This window comes from Lissotriton vulgaris, chromosome 6 (genome assembly GCF_964263255.1).
Source record: "Lissotriton vulgaris chromosome 6, aLisVul1.2, whole genome shotgun sequence".
Lineage (NCBI taxonomy): Eukaryota > Metazoa > Chordata > Amphibia > Caudata > Salamandridae > Lissotriton > Lissotriton vulgaris.
In genome coordinates this window covers 479,920,521-479,939,391 of record NC_141694.1, presented here as the reverse complement: position 1 = coordinate 479,939,391, position 18,871 = coordinate 479,920,521, and the positions used below count along the sequence as shown (strand labels likewise).

At 42.3% G+C, this 18,871-nt stretch overlaps 1 protein-coding gene across 1 annotated transcript in view; it reads right to left on the bottom strand.

The window, feature by feature from the left end:
- Positions 1 to 18,871, bottom strand: part of LOC147707467 (collagen alpha-1(XIX) chain-like) — a 1,668,057-nt gene that overhangs the window by 479,533 nt on the left and 1,169,653 nt on the right. The window contains exon 13 of the mRNA XM_086925649.1: positions 7,175 to 7,228. Within this exon, the coding sequence (XP_086781775.1) occupies positions 7,175 to 7,228 (54 nt within the window). The remainder of the gene's footprint in view (positions 1 to 7,174; positions 7,229 to 18,871) is intronic.

Here is an 18,871-nt window from a genome sequence, read left to right as displayed (position 1 = left end):
ACAATAAGGATGCAAAAGGGAAGAATGAAGTACTCTCAAATGTTACTTTTTCTTCTTTGTAGGACATCCATACCCTCTTAAACTCAAAAGTGCACTTGGACATTTGTGGCGCTCCCAATCAGGATGAAACCAGTCTTGAGTGCTTATGTTCCGATTCAAAGAAGTCCTGGCTTGCCATTTCAGGCAGGACTATTCCTATTGCAGTTGGGGCAAGCATGATTTGCATATGGCTGGGTTTAATTTGAGGTGGAATATGTCAGTGATATCATGCCTAATATTGTCACCAGGGTCCGCGATTAGATGAAATAATGGTCTGCGATGACATTTTGGTGAATAGACAGCCTTGGTGAGATTTCCCTGTCATGCCAGTGAAAACAGGCAACTATATATCTCAACTATTAATCAATTGAATTATCCCATGCCAGAGAGTTCATGACTATTTCTGGGTCATAAATTATATACAATTTAGTCGCTCTCCATCCTGCTGTCTAAGATATTTTACAGCCACATACAGCAAGATACTGCTGTTATAAATACCATAAATATAAAAAGGAGAAAAGAGATAGCATGAGCGTCTTTCTTCCAGTAATCCGTCTTTCTTATCCCTTAACATTCATCTTTCAAGTGTTGTGTAGTTCCTATAAACCTATATAGGATATGTGCTTTTAGACAACATAGACTGTGGTATTGGTGCCCAGACTGATTCCAGACACCCCCACCGGGTATGTTTGCCTTTATACCAGCTAGTTCACAGTGCCACTGTAAACCCCTCTTACCAAGGAGAGAATAGTTCCTGGCAACTATTGAACATGACAACTCTGGCCCATCAGTGATCATGCAAACAGTACAATACTTTTCGCTCTGTCACTCGTGCTCTCTTTGTCTCAGAGAAATACAAAGAATAAACGGTCGGGACGTTTTCAATAAGAATTTATTGAACCAGCGTCATTCTAGTGTAAAATAGGTGTGCTGAAACGACCATAAAACAGAAACAGATCGAAATGATTATACGCACCAATAGAGTAAAAAGATGGTAGATTCCTACCATAGTGACAAAACAATTAACACAGGCAGGCATATAAATACATGGCAATAATAATGCGTACTCCTACAATGCAAACCTAACTAGATGTATCTAAGTGTACCTAGCATATATGTAGGTGTAGAGCCAATAATCCCTTAGGACTGAAGCCAACCCCATTACCTGAAGTGAGAGACTGTGGGACCCCGTCTTGGGCTTGTGATGGACACCCCGCGAGGGATGGCAGATCATTGTGAGCTGGAGTGTCTGCATGCAGGAACCTCAGCATCACGCGTCAGGGTCTCAGCATGTAAGTCTTTCTCCTCTGCTTGCCCCAGCAAAGATATGGTGTATATATACCCAAGGAGGTACCCTTAGGGAGTTCTACCTTGCTGTGTCATGTTGGCCAAGGATGGCAAAAGGGATGACTCTTATACATAGTTCTTATGCAGAAGATGGTAATCCTGTGTTGATTCCGAGAATCCTCATGCATAATAAATGAGGCTAGTTTTCTGGGAAAACCACAAGACATTTATGCAGCACCTTAACTAGCTAAAAGGTCAATACCAAAAACTGTTGTGTAGTACAATGGCAGGGAAAATATAGGTGACAGGTTAGGTGACTACCCAGGCCTATATTGTGGTACATTACAAAACATAACACAAGTAGCCCACATTTTTTCCAATTACTTTCCTTCCACACTCTACTACTTACTTTTTCTCTTCCTCTACATCATCAACTCTACTGTTTTACTGTGTTCCTTGGCCACCAACTCCTTTCTCCTTATCACAATTTTATTAGCTTCTCTCGCCCATTTCGTTTTACACTATCTACTTCGTCCCTGTTGCAAGTTTGTTGTTGTCACCTCTACTGTTTTCTAATAACTACCAATTTTGCCACTATCTGACCATGGTTAGTTCAGTTTCTTTTAAGGTCAAATTGCATCCTACTGTTATCTGTTTCATAACGGCTGTAGTAGTGTATTTGTAGAGTATTTTGTAAAGCGCACAGCTGCCCCAACGGGGCGTTCCGGCGCTGTATAACACAGTGGCACCCTTCCTGGCTCTCCCTGTGAGAGGCCCCTCCTGGGCACCCCCAAGGTGAAGCCAGGCATCCCAGTGTTGTAGGGGCCGTTGTGGAGATTAGGCAAGCTATTGCCCAGAGTTGCAGCGTGAGACCCATGTTTAGAGTAGGCGTCGAGGCGAGAATTATCGAGTCTGCGGACATTGAGCCCAAGACCCTGCCGCGTCGGGACTTGAACCCTGGTCCCGGGCCTGATCTCTGCAAGAGTCTGCCGCTCTAACCAGTGAGCCAAACTTCTCCACGTGTCTATTATCCAATGACACGTTTAGGTTCCAAAATCAGTTTAAATGTATTTAGTTGTTATGTTGATCACTAGCAGTTGTTTAATGAGGTCTAGGTGTACTTTTCTTGTGTCGTGTGTATGGGTTTGATGAATTTGAGGGGTCTAATGATTGTACATATGTGCTGGTTCTGCTTTGCACCTATCAGCCACATGTAGGTGTGTTCTGGTTCTTCCATTAGTCGAAAAGGCTTGTTTCTATATTTACTGTCAGTCCCATTCTTAACAAAACCCTGACAAGAATTTTCAGATAACAGAGAAAGTGGTTACCGATCTTTGAGACCTCTTAGGCTGCCACCAACATGGTCTCTGGTTGGACCCCTCTTCTCCATTTTTTTCCCCACCACACATACTCGCCCTCCTAAGTTTTCAGAAGGCCATGACTCCTTCTTCCACTTCCACCACCTCCAAACAGCCACATATCCCATTAAAAAGAAACTAAAGGAGCAGCATACGGGCTGCTCCAGTGATGGAGCACTCCAGCTTGCTTGTAAGTACTTGGGGGCTTATTTACACGCCCTTTGCCCTGCTGGTGTGTCACTTTTAATATGGGAAAAAGTGACGTATCGTTGGCGCAGGGGGCTTGTACCTAAGCCCCTTAGTGAATAGGTGGTTGGATGAGAGTTGGTGGTGAAAGGTGGTGTTGGAGAGGAGTGCTTCAGGCAGTCTTTTGGCTGTGTTGTATTCGTATTTTACTCTGGTTTTTTGGGTTCCAATGCTGCCACAGTGGCTTGGAGTGAAGGTGGTAATGAAGCACCATCAATAATTGCTAAACTGTTAGAACTTTAATTATATCATAAATTTGGATATAATTTTTTAGTTCCTAATATCCTTCTAGCTTTATATAGAGATACAGCTATGAAGCTGCAGAGTTTCATAGGATTATATTAGAATTATATACTTATGATACTGGAACAAATGTGCTGTGCGCATTGTTGTAGTTGAAACTCGTATGTTGTACATCTATTTGCAAAGCGACTTACTGAATGGTACATACCATGTGCCAAGCCCATTGGCTGTTTGTTCCAAGATGTAAGACAAGAATGCCTCTGTATTTTAGATGCAGCACCACACTTTTATTGAGGTAGATCAGTTACCAAAGTAGTAGTAGTAATATAAGCTTATTATATTACTCAAAGGATTATAATAAAAGGTACGAAACATCACAAGACACAAAAATATCAGGTGATCGATAGAGGTTCTAGAATCATAGTATTATAGAAATCAAGACATAAAAAAGTTAGCTTAGATCTTCACACAGATAAGTTTGCTTCAGACTATACAGCAATATATTTAGGTCACATAGTTGACTCTTTATGAATCTGGTCTAAGAATTTAATTGAATACATGATTTAGAAAAGTATAAAACCAATTTACACGAATTACAGGATTAACGCTTTGTGACCCTAGTCTAATATTATCATTGGCATTATTATTGCACTGTTATCCCTGACATTGTGGCAGTCTCGAGCAATTTCTACGGTAGATCTTAATTAGCATTCAAGAGTCTATTGTTGATAATTTTCCTTGAACACCGAAGTTCAATGCAAATACGCAAAATGTACAAAGCACATGTATTTTAAGACCAATGTATAAAACTGACTTTCTCAAATCTAGATACAGATGGGATCGAATACAGGTATAGAAAAAGTGCTGAAATCATTAAGTTAGTGCTTTATAAGCCTGATCTAAAAATGTAATTAACATTATTATAGCACTATCTTCCCTGACGCTAAAACAGTATCTAACAGGCTCCCCAGTTGATCTCAGTTTTCTCTTATTAAAAAATACGTTGCGGAAACTGTTTTCTAAATACAAGAGTTTGGGGCAAATACATAAAACATACACAAGTGATTCAGTTGTGTGCTCACTGAGTCCAAAAACGGTTTTGTCTTTGAATACAGGGTTCAATTTCCCTTTCAAATTCATAAATCAGTATATAAAACAATCTGAACCTTAAAAATGTTAACATTCCATGGCAGGTTTGACCCTAAGTACTCTTAGATCAGCAAGAAAAGTGTATCAAAGACTAAGGAACTAATTATGAGTTTTGCGGTTGATTGGACCGCCAAACCCGCAGTGGCGGTGCTAATGCCGCCCCGGCGGTCAGAACGCCGTATTTTGAGTTGGGCAGAAGGGCTGCCACAGGAACGCTGCTACCTCCATTGTTCCGCAATCCTTGGCAGTCTTGCAGCGGTCTAGGGCCCCCAATACACTTGGTTGTCCTGCTGCGGCACCATCAAACATATTACAAGTGAAAAGTGCGGGGTGAGGAAATTAGGAGGGTCCTACAAGGTCCAGGGGATGCATGCAGGGGTGCCCATGTTGTGTCCCCTTGTATGCTCGCACTACAAGTTCCTGCACGATGTGGACTTAACAGTCAAGTAAATCCAGTATTTGTAAAGCGCACTGCTACCCAGAGGCATCCCGGCACTGGGGGCCGTCGGGAAGAGTAAGTGAGCTATTGCCCAGAGTCACATGGTGCTGGGCTGACCTGCCACCGGTGCCGGAGATCGAACTGTGAGCCCCAGCGTCCGGTGTCAGTCGCTCTGGCCACAGCGCCACATCTACAGTCCACGTTGTGCAAGAACGTGCTGTGGAACTTCCATCTCTGTGCCTTTCTAAAGCGCAGACATGAGCCTTTGAAAGGCAATGCCGTGAGATCATTGCGGCATGACCCCCCAACCTGTATTCCAATCGGAATATGAGGTGCTGCAACAGTACGGGTTTGGCAGTCTCGCAGTGGGGCGCTGGCATGGCGGCCCACTTCAAGACTGCCAAACTTGTAATCAGGCCCGAAGTCTATGTGATTGTTTTTTTTATCCTGAGCCAAGTCCTAGTCCCTCTGCCTAAGAGTAAAAGTTTCATGGAGTACATTATTTTGGTCTGGTTACCAAATTGTGCCTTGACAATGTCTCACTGATGTACTTTGCTTTTTGCTTATGGATCACGCGCCAAAAGAAGTGGGACATTTCTACTGAAGTCTGTTGTTAAAACATAATTCCCTTCTTAATCAAAAAACTACACAAACATCATCAATGATTGGTTCTTGCCAATGTCCAGAACAGGTTTTGCCACTGGCCACAACATAACACATTCCCTTTTAATTTCAGACGTATTTAAGTCTCTGTATATATTTCCTGCAATTATCAGAAGGCACTGAGGCAAGGTGACACAGGAGGATGTTCTACTCTCATCAATACAATCCTTATGTGCTGAACTACACTTTTCTGGATCTTTCCATCACAGTGCCTTAGTGCAATCATGGCTTCATGCAAATTATTTGTCAATGAAAATGATCTTGTCCAGTATCCGGCAGCATAAACAACTCTGTTTTTGCGATGTCTTCTTATGGAAATGATCTGCTGATGACAGTCTATAACATTTTACAAGACAGCATGTCACTCACTTGATTTACTGCTCACAATGCAAAGCGGTAACGCTGTATGCATCTAAAGTATCTGCCAGTGTCAAGCTGATTGAAAAGTTCACAAGATGCACGGTATACTTTACTCGTCTCGAGGCGGGTCTGTGGAACACGATCCCTTCTAGCAACCGGGCAGGAACCAAGACAAAAATGTTTCCTGAGCTAAGGAGAGCAACACGCAAGGGGCTTTTCCGAGCTGTCAGCGCATTTCTGTGACCGGAAGGACACCTCATACTCTTAGTCACGGGAAACAAGAAAAAATCAAATAACATTCTGCAAGTGCAAAGAAGGTTCAAAGGAAAGGGATATATATATATATATATATATATATATATATATATATATATATATTCGTTTTGCAACAGAACTCCTTCCGGGTCCCTTGACCCATGAAAGGTGGCGTGGACGTCGGCGGAGTGAATCCGACAAAATTATGCTCAACATACAAAGTCCATAACCCACGCTCTCAGGAAGCAACACGGAGACACCAGATTGAGGCCAGTGCTGTTTAATCCACAACGCGTTTCGCAGACAAACGGCTTGATCAAGCCGTTTGTCGGCGAAACGCGTTGTGGATTAAACAGCACTGGCCTCAATCTGGTGTCTCCGTGTTGCTTCCTGAGAGCGTGGGTTATGGACTTTGTATGCTGAGCATATATATATATATATATATATATATATATATATATATATATATATATATATACCACCTGAAAGAGTATTGCTGGTGTGGCCTGGATTGCGTCGCAGAAGCAGCGCGTGATGTTGCATGTATATATATATATATATATATATATATATATATATATATATATATATATATATATATATATATATATATATATATATATATATATCGTCCTTTCTTTCTTTCTTTCTTTCTTTCTTTCTCTTTCTTTCTCTTTCTTTCTTTCTTTCTTTCTTTCTTTCTTTCTTTCTTTCTTTCTTTCTATGCTGTTAAAAGAAAGGTAAAAAATGTTTTCACAATGACAGTGCTGCTCTTAGAACATTAATCTGTTTCTGAACCGCTCAAATGCTTGGCAGTGGGTTTTGGAAGAGGGGGAAACACAAAGTCTATACAGAGATCATGGAATACTGTCCTGTAGCAACAGGGTTCACCAGTACTAATCCAAGATAACGTTCTTGGAGGTGTACTCAATTCCATAGTAGTAAATGTCCCGCCAAAGAGAAGAATCTCAAAAACAGCAGGTGCGACATGCCTGTGACTTTTAGAAAATTGCTGGAAGACAATGTTCCCTTTCTAGTTCAAACAAGAATGCATGTTGTTAAATCTTGAAGTGCACAACCTTTCACTTTTATTTATCAATGAATGTTAATGTGCAACTGATATTATGATGTTTACCTCCTTTCCAGGAATGCCCTCTTGTCCGTTTTCTCCTTTGACTCCTTGCTCGCCCTAGGGACAACAAATGAGTGTTTATTTATTTTAGATATTTTTTTAGAATAGAGCATATCCAAAGACACTTACAATATATGTGAAAATAACTTCAGCAGGCAGGAAGTACTTTATTTCCTTACGTTGTACTCTAAAACAGAATGAATTAAAGGAGGGTTTGTGAAAAGTTCTTATATGTGCTCAAAGATACAATTCCTGAGCCTAAAACATTAAATGTGTGTCTACAAATTTTCAAACACAGTTTATTGGAGTTTCTAGCAGCATTGCAGCTTATAAAAGAGGAGGGGATTCTATGAAAAAAATATTTCCTAAATTTTACTTTGCCAACCTGCAAAACTGATGTTGAGAACCATTTGTTACCACTGGCAAACCCACACCCTCGCATATTTACACTACATTTATCCAAAATCACTGGAGTCTAGAGTGTGACATCACATGCCCTCTGGCCTTGGATGGCACATTACCTGTGAATCTTGCTTACATTTTAAAACGCATTATCATACAAGCAATGGAATTGATTAAATCACAGGATTGAGATGGGTAAAATTGCATATAATTATTCTAAATCATAGAATTCAGGAACTGGAAAAAAGCGGGCGCGGTGATTTGAGTTGCAGGACCTGGATATACTTTTTAAAAGCATCCTAGAAAATAATAATCATTATAACACAGATTGCCTGGTTATGAGTTACTTGTAGAGTCCCAACAATGTATATTGAAACCAGTGCCTACATCTCAATTCCTGTGGGTTTAGAGGTTAAGGCTCACCTGACAGCTACAGGACCAACTCACAAACTGCATTTTGTAGCATGTAGATTAATATTACAGTATTACTACTCATATTTCAATAGGTAATTACCAAACCTACAGCTGGAGACCATCTCATCTGCCTCTACAATCATTTTCAAGCTGAGATTGCCACACACATCGGTATACACTTTAGTAGAATATGTAGGAGGGATCAAAGAGAGTGGTGGGAAAATGGGGTGTAATAATTCTAAATAGGAAGGGTTTAGGGAAACTAAATGAGGAGTTTGGGAGGGACAAAAAACTAAAACAGACTTTGGGACCTGGGAATGGGATCCCCAGGACCACAAGCAGCTTGGGGAGGGCGACCATGTGCCCTCTCCCATTAACACATCATTTGGGCACCGGGGATGGGGTCCTTTTGGCCTGAAACGGATTGAGGAGGTGGCTTACATATTTAAATATCAAAGCAAACCACATTCACTGGATGATGTCATCAGTGATGTCATTTGAGATGTCATCAGTGATGTCATCAGTGATGTCACTGACCATGTCATGAATGATTTAATATGTGACATCATCAGCAGTGGATTGCGGGCGCGCGAGTTATAGTGAGTACAACTGACTATAACGGGGGAATTTCAATGGTTTTGTATGAGTAAAATGTCCAGCTAACTATAACTGGTGTGAAACCTATAGTTTTTTCAGTGAATTTCAAAGGTTTTTTAAATGCTGAGATATATATATATATATATATATATATATATATATATATCAGGCAACACACATTCTACAACACTGAAAAAGAGACTTGTTTCTGCTGGGTCCCGTTTGCGACCTAAGGTGATCTTTACTCGGTATACAGCCATACCTCTTATTACAAATGGTGCAAACTCAATAGTGTGGAAAGTTGGAGAGTGCAATGTAGAATGGAAATGTCAGGAACTTTATAGAAGTAGCACACTTCAACTAGCTCTACATTTGAATTTTGTAAAATTAATTTTTATGATTATAGTATATCTCTTCCCTTTTTTTCCCTGGTCCTCTATATAATCCTTCAGTCATTACATACTTTACAGTTTGATTGCATTGTCTAGACTTTATTCCTAACAGACTTACTTCTTGTCACCCTTTCACTTGTATTCCTTAGCTCTAAGTGTTCTACTGTTTGTCAGTCACACTACAGTATATAGCTCCTTTATTTGTGCTGAGGCATCATTACCGCCCTCTCACCTTACATTGGGTATCCCAAAGCAAATATACAGACGTAGAATGAAGGGTATGGTCACTTATTGTCTTGATAATGACCTTTTCCACAGGTCAAAACAGATATTATGGCTTGCTGGTAAAGATCAAGGTCATTCCAAGGTCTTCTGAAGTCTGCACAGTTTATTTGGTGGTCACAACTGAGAGTTTGCTCTTGCGTCAGTCTTGCATCCTCTACAATCTCTGTCCTTACAGCCTGTGGTGTCAGTAGAAAGATATGCACTTATGCAGCCAATTGAAGAAAATAAAACAAAACCTACATGTTCTTAGAATTGGAATTGAGTGGATGATCCATGGACATCACGTCTCAAAATCCATATTCTAACTGTTTATTCAATAGCCTGTTTTGCATGTTATCAGCTACGTTTCAGTCCATTAGCACTAGGTAATAGTCTCATTTGGAGCGAGTGAATTGGTATGTATAATCTGAAAATGTCATTGCCTGTTATAATTTACATTAAAATGTCTTTTGTTTTTGAATTCCTAAAACGACCAAGTGTTAACTCTTTTAGTTCTAATCTTTTTGGAACAGTGAAATACACCACATAAGTTAAATTTCCCCATCGTTTACACAACCAATCAGTTTATAGTCATTCTGTTTTTACCATCCTTTGATTAAACTGAGAGCGATTCATGGACGTGCAAAAGATGATTATACAGCCACAGGGATATATAGACATCAGACTGTGCATTCAAATGGACTGTATACAAGAACTGCCAAATGTATATTCCACTTATATTTTTTTGCATCAATAAAATTTATTTTTAAAAAAAACAAAATAAAAAATGTAATACAGTAATGCAAGGACCAATGACATACAGTATGAGAAGAACGTTTTATACTTTCTTTTGGACAACTTAACTATTCCATTGTATCTTAAAACACGTAAGTGCATCCTATCGAATAAAAGGCAGCAACGTGTCTAAATATTAACATTTCTAAAAAATTCAGCTAATGATAGGTGCCTTACGAACAGTGGAGTATGTGCTGGATGCGTTGAAGTACACCTGAGTTAAGGTCTTTTGAAGCCCGCCTAAGTCCAGATCCTCCTCGTTAATGTTAATATTGTACTGAAGGGAAAGAGTTATTGCATGAAAAAGAGCAGATGCCTAGACCAGCAGAAGCTGAAGGAAGCCGGACTGGAAAAAAAATCAATAGCGGTGTGCCCCGCTGCAGTCAACCCTGTAACGATCTCCAGGGGCTGCCAGTGGCCTAAGAAGAGTCGATTAATTATGCCAATCTAATCTCTGTTATTCCAAGATCTAAATTAGAACTAAAATGATATGGAAAGGAGCTCAGTCAAGTAATCCCATTTGTGGCACACAACTCCGATCCGCAGTCTATTTCTCTAGCGGCACCGGTCGGGGCTGCTACAACTAATTAAATATCAAATTTTGCTTCACAAACTGAATTTTCATTTGTTCACTTGAGAAACTGAGGCCTGATAATAAATTAGAAACACTTATTAGGCTGTAAATTTAAAATATCTAAGGATGTCAATTCCCCAGGCACCACAGGCAGTGCAGGCAGGCCTGTACCTCTTCTGAACATGGTTGATAAACATAATTTTTTTTCCCATTCCCGTAACTTATCAGTAAAAGGCTATTCCCTCAGCTTTCCTTTGTACTTACTCACTAGGCCAAAGGGGCAGTGAAAATACTTTTTCCTTGCCTCTGAAAAGCATTAGTTATATTTTTACACCAGCCCTTCTTCCTGTATATCTATATTACAAATCTGTTTCTCCAAATGTCACCGTGATCCATTTCACCTATCAGTCACATTCCGCTTCCTGTTTGCGGACTAGAGTTACAGTATTTGTGAAAGTCATGCATTTTGATTGACAGCTTAAAATGCTGCCACTGCTGCAGAAAACTTGGCATGAGAGTTGGTATTATTTTTCATAATGTCTAGAAATGGCATTGGAGGAGCAACTGAATAGTGATGTAAAAAGAAAACGAACACAGATTTTGACAATTCGCATCGAGCTCAGTAATGTAAATATTGTGAGTGCCATACTGTGGCAAATCACGTAAGTTATATTTTGACAACACTTTGTAGATTGTAAAAATATATTTATGATACACAGGATAAAAAGTGCTTGGGGTCCCAGTGACTTTGTGGCTAAAAAGTCCAAAGTCCACTTTTTACAACACACATGTGAATGATGCAGACAGTTCTGTCCTTTCTAGTAAATGGAAGCAAATGCAATTGAAAACTACAGTAATTCAGTCAAAGTGCACAAAAAACATGTTCATGGTACTTATGAAACGCATGATGCACATGTGTGCCTGATATCGCTGTAAGATATGGCGTGCAGATATCTTGCTGCGCATCAAGAGACACATTACCTAGACTTATCTATTTATCCGAGCGCTGAAACCTTTTTACAGACACATGTGCCGAGTAGCTGTTTTATCTTTACAGTTCAGTTCAAAATCTTTATTTCGGTAAAAGTTTACCATAAAAGACAATCATATAAAACAATTCATTTAAATAATTTGTACAGTGAATTTGTAAAATTCATAAAAACTATACTGGGAGGAATCTTTATATAATAAAAACAGGTCCATACTCAGTCTATATTTTTGAGGTATTTCCTTCTGATGGACCAGAAGGCGCCCAAATATTTGGCCATAGCGAACACAATGAGATCTGACAAGTCAGTTTTTAGGACTCTAAAGGCAGGTAGGCACTTATTGAATCCCAGATTCCTACATAGGGGAACAATCCAGTGCCTACGAATCCCACAGTAGACTGGACAGAAAAAAAGGATGTGGAGCTCACTTTCCTCCGAATTTCTACATGCTGGACAGGAACTACTCGGATCATGGCTCCATTTTGCTGTGAAAGTTCTAATGGGGAGAGTGCCATGTCTCCACTGGAGATATAATTTTCTCAATACAGTAGGATAAATTTTATCTAGAGTAGGTTCCATGTTGTAATTAACCTTGTGAGAGAAAAAGAAAGCTGTCAAGGACCCGGGATGTTGATGGTTGAGTATCAGTGATAGTTTGAGTTCTCGGTATGACCTGGCTAGATCTTTTTTAGAGAGGGTGTGGCACATGTTCTGAGGGTCAGACCACATAGTTGAGAGACCTAAAGCCTCCAGTTCTAATTTGATAGATTTAAGCCATTTGATTTTTCCGGCACCTGGAGTGGCAAGAATCTCCCTTAGTCCTTCCCTGTAGCTGGCCAACTCGGGAGTTGTCCATATTCTACGCCAGAAGGCCAGTGGGCGTAGAGCCAAGTCCTCATCAAGCGGGCATAGGCCAAGGTCCATCCTCAGGGGGATAATGGGGGTGCTCGGTGGTAGCCCAACAAGATTACGAATAAATTTATTTTCCACCTTCAGCAATTTTGAAGTATTTTCATAGCCCCAAAGTTCAGATCCATAGATTACAGCCCCCTTGGCCTGAGATTTGTAAATCTGTATTGGGGGGCCGATCGGCCTGACTGAGGATTTGTTGTTTGCCACGAGCTTCATTATTCCTCCCGAGTGCTGGGTCAATTTCAATGCAGCTTTCTCCAGGTGGGAGATCCAGGTAAATTTATCATTTAGTACAATTCCCAGATATTCAAATGTTTTTACCCTTTCCAGCTTGGTTTGTGTGATACTAGGACTGAAGTGAAATTTCTGTGGGGGGTTAAGGACCATGAATTTCGTCTTGGTGGTGTTGATTTCCAATCCATGGGCCTCACAGAAGTCCACAAAGCCATCCAAGGTACGCTGAATGCCGTTTGCCGACTTGGATAAAAGCAGTGTGTCGTCGGCAAACATGATGGCTGATACCCTCTCAGCGGCCAGTTTCGGGGCATCAGAGTTGGATATGCCCGCTAGGTGGGAGATTACCCCGTTGACATAGAGGCAAAACAGGGTTGGTGCAAGCACACAACCCTGCCTTACCCCCCTGCCAACGGGGAACTTCTCAGACAATTCTCCCATCCTGCCGCATCTTACTTGGGCATAATTACTGGTATGGAGACGTATTATCATGTTCAAGAGACCTTCAGGGACCCCCAGTTTATCAAGGACCTCCCACAGCTTATTCCTCGGGACCAGGTCGAACGCTGCCCTCAGGTCCACAAATACAGTATAGAGGCTGCCACCTGTATATCTATATTACAAATCTGTTTCTCCAAATGTCACCGTGATCCATTTCACCTATCAGTCACATTCCGCTTCCTGTTTGCGGACTAGAGTTACAGTATTTGTGAAAGTCATGCATTTTGATTGACAGCTTAAAATGCTGCCACTGCTGCAGAAAACTTGGCATGAGAGTTGGTATTATTTTTCATAATGTCTAGAAATGGCATTGGAGGAGCAACTGAATAGTGATGTAAAAAGAAAACGAACACAGATTTTGACAATTCGCATCGAGCTCAGTAATGTAAATAATGTGAGTGCCATACTGTGGCAAATCACGTAAGTTATATTTTGACAACACTTTGTAGATTGTAAAAATATATTTATGATACACAGGATAAAAAGTGCTTGGGGTCCCAGTGACTTTGTGGCTAAAAAGTCCAAAGTCCACTTTTTACAACACACATGTGAATGATGCAGACAGTTCTGTCCTTTCTAGTAAATGGAAGCAAATGCAATTGAAAACTACAGTAATTCAGTCAAAGTGCACAAAAAACATGTTCATGGTACTTATGAAACGCATGATGCACATGTGTGCCTGATATCGCTGTAAGATATGGCGTGCAGATATCTTGCTGCGCATCAAGAGACACATTACCTAGACTTATCTATTTATCCGAGCGCTGAAACCTTTTTACAGACACATGTGCCGAGTAGCTGTTTTATCTTTACATTTCTTGAGATCCCGAACACTATCTTCGTAGAGTGAAACCAGGTTAGTGAGGCAGCGTTGCTCTCTGCTCTACCGCAGAATAAATTGCCACTAGATCTAGTGTTTCTGTGGGTCGACTGTGTCCTGGGTCCTTCTGTAACCTCCATAGACAGGTTGATAGGAGAATGAACTTGTTCTTATTCAATTTCCTCTCTACTAGTCACAACAGTGATACTAACATTAACCCTTGGGCACCAGTTCAAATCAGAAGTCCTTGAGCCCATCTTTGCAGTAGAGGTCAAGTGCCTTCTCTCTTCTAGCTGGGCATTCTTAAGTGTTGCTTTTCCCCAGGTCCAGGCTAGTCTCAAATGTCTCTCCCTTTTGCAGGGTGTTTCGAACGGGGTGGATAATTCCAGAAACTATGCTCCTCTACCCAAGTCTAGAGTGACACATCATCACTCCACCCCTAGCCCAACACTGCTACACATCATATTGGCCATTTCCAGGAAGACTCCTTCAAGCGGTTTGTTGAAAGACTTTCTCCAAGTCCCTAAGCCCTGTCCCTAACTGCTAGAGATTCCTGGTATATGCCCTCTAAAACTCCAAAGGACAGGCCCTCATGTGACTGGCTCCAGCGGTCTGTCCACCCTGCTTTGTCTCTGTGACTTTAAGCCTTCCCAGGCCAGGTGCAGTGTGAAATTAATCACATGCAGATTTCTTTCCCACCCTTTCTTCTCCCGGGGGCAGCCCTACTTATTGGCAAATGCCCCTATTTTGTGAGGAGACTTCTGATCCCCCAGTTGGACATCAGAGTAATGGACCTGCTCCAGTAGGGTAATTCATACGCCAAAATCTAATTTGGAGCAAAATCAGAAAAAGTGATACATTTTGGTGTGCCTCATGTGGAAATTAATGTCAGATCTTAAATAGAAATGATTTTGCTATAGGATTGGTGCATCATGGTAGTCACTCAAACTAACTATAGCAAAAATGTACTTTGGTTCAAATTCCAACCATAGTGTACAATACAGTGCGTCTCATACATACTTCAGTGAAGTACTGCAGACGTATATACTCACATTATGAAGGCCCACTCATATTATAATGCCTGCACAGGTCACCATCAATCCATGAAGGGGTCCATCTGCAACAGGCTATCTGTGTGCAGATACTGGACTGAGCTAAATCGTAGTCTCACACGCTCAGCACATACACCTGTACACACGTTTGTGTGCAACTGTTAGAAATGGGGGTTTCTAGTTGGCAATAGTTTGCACCTCTGTCCAAGTAGGAACCCTTCTTCCTAGTCAGGGTAAGGGGTATACACTTCTAAAATAACCCCTGCTCACCCCCTTGGTAGCTTGGCATGATCAGACAGGCTTACCTCAGAGGCAGTGTGTAAATCATTTGTGCATGCATACAGTAACACAGTGAAAACAATACAAACAGGCACAACACCAGTTTAGAAAAATAAGCAAAACTGTATCAAAACCAACAAGAACAAATTTGACAAAAATCCAACATGCAATACTGTAAAAATAGTGACTTTGCAAGATAACCTTCAAAATGCAAAAATAGCTAAAAAACACACAATGTTCTTCTGAGTCGGTAGCTCCGTCTGGGGCCAATGAGATGCTGAAAATGCCAGAGTCTAACAGTTCCAGCCAACAGTGTTGGTAGGGGCCAGCTAAAGCCTCAAACCTGATTGACCTCCTGCTCACTGCGGTGGTCAAAACGGTGTTGAACAACTGGAAGGACACAGCAAAAGCCACCTTTAAAGCTTGGTTCAACTGGGTCATTTTCCTAAGAGGAGCCGACACCATAACAACCAACAGCCAAACGAACTCAGGGAAAAAGAGCGAGATATGGCTGTCACTAGACAACTACCTGTCCTCTCTGAAGCCACCCTAAACGCCCAGCCCAGACAATACTCCAAAAACTACACACGCATCCTACTCGACAACACAATGCGCCTATCTCTCTCTCTCGCCTCTCTATACTCCTACACCTCTCTTCTTTTGTTTTTCTCTCTCCTCACACCACCAGGGGTGCGAAAAGATAATCAGACAGGTTGCAAGGGGGCACGGGGAAAACTGGAAACGTGCAAGCCGGACGAGAAGAAGATGAAGCAAACTGGAGAATGGACTGTCAAGAGCCAAACTAATATAAGCCAATCTAGACAATGCTTGCCCCTCCCCCCCCCCCAGGTGCGCTTTTTCTTGTTCCCCATCTTTTTTCCTTTCCTTTCCCCCATGTGATTCACCCTGTACCTTGTAAATATGCTCTTTATTTTCAATAAAAAATTACTGAAATAAAAAAAAAAGACTCATAGACAGTACGTTTTTTGTTGCAGCCGATCCCGATTGTATGAGTAGGTCGGGGCAAGAGTCGTGGTTGCTGTTAAGTGAAGCAGTGCAGGGTTCGGTGCCCTAACAGCGCGGTGCAGCCAGCGGCTCAATGACGGTTGTCCAACGGTGTCAGTGAGGCCAAGGCTTGCGATGTGGAATGAGGCAGTGCTCGATGTGGTACTGGCAGGCCACGAGGCAGGCAATGGAGCCGGTCTTTGCTTGAGTCAGTCAGTGACAATGTCGGTGACGTCCGGGCAGAGTGAAGCGGGGAGGTCTGGAGTGCGGTGCCCACACGAAGTGGTGCAAGCAACGGCTCGGTGACGGTCACCCAGCGGAATTGGTGAGACCAAGGAAGTGGTGTGAAGTGCAGCGGTGCCTTCGGGACACGGAACCAGCGTCTGACTCGGGTGTAGAGTCGACTGCTCTGTCATCGAGCTGTTCCAGAGAGGATGCCCACAAGCATGGTGAAGTCTGCTGTTCCTGAGACTTCTTGCCAAGCTGGGGCAAGATGTACTCCCAAGCCCTTGGAGATAGTATCTCAAGCAGGATACACACACAGTTCCTTTCCTTGGCAGGAACAGCTACTGCAGGGCAACCCCAGTCAGCACAGAGCAAAGGGGCCGTACTCCTCCTCCAGTTTTTTCCAGCTCTTCTCCTTGGCAAAGGTTCCTCTTGAAGCCCAAAAGTGATCAAAAGTTCAGGGGTCTGGACTCTACTTTTTATAGCACAAAATCCTTTGTTTATTGGAGGAAGAGAGTCCGTTCTCAGCAAAACCAGCTCTCTGGCCCCGCTTCCTGGCAAGAGGTGGAGACAGCATTGTTCATGGCAGAGCAGGCCCTTTCTGGTGTGAAAGAAATCTCCTCCCCGTACTCTGAATGAAGCCCATGTCAATTCAGCCCAGCCCTGACTCACCCTGGAAAGGCAGAACACACTTACCCCACCTACCAAGCGGCTGTCTGAACAGATTGCACAACCCCAGCCCCTGTCACTCCAAAGCCAGACGGTCAATACACAACCCTAGCAGAGGCACACTGGATGGCTAAGAAAGAAAATACCTACTTTCTAAAAGTGGCATTTTCAAACCCAGAATGTAAAAATCATCCTCATTAAAAAATGCCTTTTTAGATCTGAGCTCAGGCATACTAAACTTCATTCTCCTATTTTGTTTCCATGGGTAGTTAAAAGATGTTATAAGTAAACTGCCCATTCTATTCTATGGGACAGATAGCCTTTCAATAGTGAAAAACAAAATTGGCAGTATTTCACTATCAGGACATAACACATGCATCAGGGCATGTCCCACCTTTCACATACTATATCCCACCTTTCACATACTATGCACCCGGCCTACAGGGGTACCTTGGGCCTGCCTTAGGGGTGACTCATATGTAAGAAAAGGGAATGTTAGGGCCTGGCAACATGCAAATAGCCACTGCAGTGGCAGGCCTGAGATCCATTTGCAAGGCTGCTTGTGTGGGTGGCACAATCTCTGCTGCAAGTCCACTGGGGTGAATATATGACATTGTTCTGCATTCTGTCCATCAACTTTTGATTTTGCATTTGTCACCCGAGTGGGACGGGTATGCTCAGACTTGAGTCCCGTGCTCTCCATGCCACTGGAATCGAGCTATCCTGGCTGATGAGGGCTGAAAGCCCGAAACCGGTCCTAGGATGATTGTTTCAAGTCCAGGGATGACCTGGCTTGGCAGTTCGGGCTGGACTGTTACCATGGGGCAGAGGGTCAAGACTGATTTGCATATGGTTGGGTTCAAACTGGAATGGCATGGTGAGCAAAAGAACCATGGATTTAGGCCCAGATCTCTGTACTGGGGGGAATGTATGACATTGTTCTGCATTCTGTCCATCAACTGTTGTTTTAGCATTTGTCACCCCGAGTGGGACAGGTATGCTCAGACGTGAGTCCCGTGCTCTTCATGCCATTGGAATCAAGCTATCCTGGCTGATGAGGGCTGAAAGCCTGAAACCGGTCCTAGGATGCTTGTTTCCAGTCCAGGGAGGACCTGGCTTGGCAGTTCAGGCTGGACTGTTCCCATGGGACACAGAGTAAAGACTGATTTGCATATGGCTGGGTTCAAACTGGAATGGCATGGTGAGCAAAGAAATTACGGATTTAGGCCCAGATCTCTGTACTGGGGTGAATGTATGACATTTTCCTGCATTCTGTCCATCAACTGTTGTTTTTGCGCAAACCCACTAGCAGCATTTGGTTTACAGGCCCTGGGCACACATGGTGCACTCTACTAGGGACTTAGCAGTAAATCAAATAGGCCAATTGTGGACACACTAATCCATAACAACTATTTACAGTGGGAGCACTTGCAGCTGGGCACTGAACAGCAGCAGCAAAATGCTCAAATCATCTAGACCAGGAAAAACGAAGTCCAACACACAGTAAAACACAGGAGGCAAAGGCAAAAAATATAGGGGAAATCCACGCCAAGGCTGCCAGGTCTAACAGCAATCA